This window comes from Sinocyclocheilus grahami, unplaced genomic scaffold (assembly GCF_001515645.1).
Source record: "Sinocyclocheilus grahami isolate Dianchi unplaced genomic scaffold, SAMN03320097.WGS_v1.1 scaffold879.1, whole genome shotgun sequence".
Taxonomy (NCBI): Eukaryota; Metazoa; Chordata; class Actinopteri; order Cypriniformes; family Cyprinidae; genus Sinocyclocheilus; species Sinocyclocheilus grahami.
In genome coordinates, this window is record NW_015506058.1 from 30,994 (window position 1) to 34,154 (window position 3,161).

The 3,161-nt window shown below is 30.9% G+C and overlaps 2 gene segments (V, D, J or C); both read left to right on the forward strand.

The window, feature by feature from the left end:
• Positions 1-1,218: 1,218 nt before the first annotated feature.
• LOC107563569 (Ig kappa chain V-III region VH-like) lies at positions 1,219-1,932 on the forward strand. The segment is given in 2 exon segments: positions 1,219-1,280; positions 1,604-1,932. Coding segments are annotated over 2 exon segments (369 nt in total).
• Positions 1,933-2,146: 214 nt separating this feature from the next.
• Positions 2,147-2,622, forward strand: LOC107563571 (T-cell receptor alpha chain V region RL-5-like). The segment is given in 2 exon segments: positions 2,147-2,192; positions 2,300-2,622. Coding segments are annotated over 2 exon segments (369 nt in total).
• Positions 2,623-3,161: the final 539 nt, after the last annotated feature.

Sequence of the window (3,161 nt, forward strand, 5' to 3'; positions counted from 1 at the left end):
TCCACGACATTCTAATTTATTGAGATGCACCTGTATATACATATTATGAAGCGCCAAACAGGAAAGTATTATATAAAATCAGAATATATAAATGTAAATTGTAAATATATAAAAGAAAATTAGAATATATTTGTATAAATCTGAATATATAAATGCAAATCGTAGTCTGAATATATAGAAGTAAATATTTCTAAATCACAATATATAAATGTAAATCCGAATATAAAGATAAAATTCTTGATATATAAATGTAAATCATGAATATATAGAAGTAAAACTGAATATATAAATATAAATTGTGATATGTAGACAGATTTACTTCAATATATTCATGATTTACATTATATATATTAAGACTTTTATTTTTATATTCTGATTTATAAATATATATTCTGATTTACTTCCAAATATTCAGACTTAAAATTATATATTCTGATTTACATGTATAAATTTAGAATTATAAAAATATATTCTGATTTATATCTATATATTCACAATTTACATTTATATATTCAGATTGTATATAATTATTTCCTGTTCGGCCCTTCATAATATATTCTATAAAACATATACATACATATATATATATAGTATTTATATATAAAATAGTTAGCATTATATTACAAAAGAATATGAAAACATTTATGCATAGCGTAAAATAACATTACATACAATATATTATATATATTACATAATTATACATTTTGGTATATCAACGTAATATCTTAAGATTAAATAAATAAAAATAAAATATAGTAATGAAACTAAAATATTTGTTATATAATATTAATACATCGGATTAACATCATTACTGAAAATAAAATAAAAACTTGGCCATATATTAAAACTCCTGTCCATTGTCTTACCAATATGAAATAAACCTAACCGAAAAGAACAAATATAAAAACCTGATATCTGTCACATTAAATTTGGATGTTTTGTTTTGCTTTATACACAGCACTTTATTTAAAATGTTCTCAAGCTGGTAAACATACAGTACATACAGTGGCTTTTTAAGTCAGCGAGCTATATTGATTTACTTAAATTTTTTACTTAAAATCACAAGAACATCAGTTTATGCGTTTGTATCAGCCCCTCGAAGTCTATAGCATCTGGTGACACCTGCCAGAGACATCACTGCACTGTGATTGGGTGTTAAAAAAACACTAGCTTCAGTTGTCTGTATGTAGGCTGTTATGGTAGTTCTGCAAAGCTCAGGAGGAATTCATCATTTTAAACAATGGCTTTCTGTTTGCTACTAGTTTTAATGGCATTCATTGGTAAGATTTCAGTTCTATAGATACATTTCCTTTCTTTACAGATTAGAAGTGCATATTTGATGCAAACTTTAGTTGCTTTGCAAAGTTACTGTGCTCAACTGAATCAACATTGAACGGACTCAAGCTGAATAATGACAAATGTCTTCTGTAGAGTTGCTTACAGTTGAAACTGAAGTCATTTGATAATTGATTAATTTTAGAACACTGTTATTTTCCTGTTCATTTCTGATAAGCTCCTTTGAAACAATCTGTAATAGGAGCTATACAAATAAATGTGGTTTGATTTGACTCTCTTTAAAATTCAATTTCAACATTCTTCTCAGGTGCGAGTATACAAGACAGCATTACCCCAACATCTCCTGTAGTCCATGCAAAGGTCAATGAAAAAGTGACGATCTCTTGTAAATACAAGTACACTGTGTCAATGAATAATCTACAGTGGTATCGACATGATCTTGACTCTATGCCGGAATTTCTTGTTCTAATCATGGAGTCGGGACAAAATCAAACGGCTACACCTCCTCATCCTCGGCTGACAGCTTCAGTTAATAAAGATAACAAGACGGTGAATCTGGAAATCGTTCCTGCAGATGTGAAGGACTCTGCTGCGTATTACTGCGCACTGCAGCCCACAGTGGCAGGAAACGCATGAACACCATACAAAAACCTACTCAGCGCTAAACAGAGACCAAATTGGTTTAGATCAACCTATGAGACCAGAGAGTGTGCACAAATGCCACAAGGGGGCAGCACTTTTTATGATGCTTAACATCATAAGCATGTGTACAAAGTTGACATGTGACAAGCAATAGGATGTGACTTTAAAAGATTGTGAACAGTATACACAGCTGATCAGTAAATTCAGGATGAAGAGATCAGTAGTACTGATTCTAGTACTAATAGCTGCATCAGGTATTTAATGTAAAATGTATATGAATTTCTAGGAATATTAATGTATAATTTCAAAACTTAAATTTATATTTATCTTTTTCACATACCACTTTTTACTTCCTTTACAGTTGCTCTTGGTGATCGCATTGAACCAAATCAAGCTGTTATTATTCAAGATGAAACCAACCGGGTGACATTGAGTTGCTCATATGAAACAAGCAGTGAAGACATTGATCTTTACTGGTACAGACAGTATCCTAACAGTGAGCCACAGTATATACTGTGGAAAGGTGCACGGTCAAGAGATGGCAGGAAACATATACCAGATCCTCATTTTGAATCTTCAACAACCAGAACATCCACTGAACTGATTATTAAAGCAGCCACTCTGAAAGATTCAGCTCTCTATTACTGTGCTCTTTGGAAAGACCCAGTGATACAAAGTTTCTGAGACGCTTTACAAAAACACACCTACTTTGAACTCAAAAACATAAAAGTTTAGCCAAACCAAAAGGTATTATCTACCAAAAACATTACTGTATGTGGGAACACCTGCAACTGATACAGTAGGCAAAACCAAGAGATTCATAGATTCAATAAAGCAGCAGTTTTACTGTGAATACAAAAGTGTTGAAATGCAGAACATGTACATACACAGAATGATATTGCTCTAGATTACTGACCTAAATCTTAAATATCCATGTAATTTCTCAGAGAGATATATAACAAATCCAAACCATTAGACAAATTGTTAAAACCACAATTAAACAATCAAAGATGTATAGTCTGTGACTGAGTTTACTCACTATGTGTCTAGATGTATTCTGTTTTGGTGATGAATTTGGGTTTTGAGTTAAGTCTGATTCAGCTGTATAAAAAAACTAAAATATCCAGCTTGAATTTCTTATGTTAACATGTTTGTTCTGCAAATAATTTAGAGGCTTTTATTTTATTTTTTGAAAACTGGACCCACAACTCTAGACCTAAAAC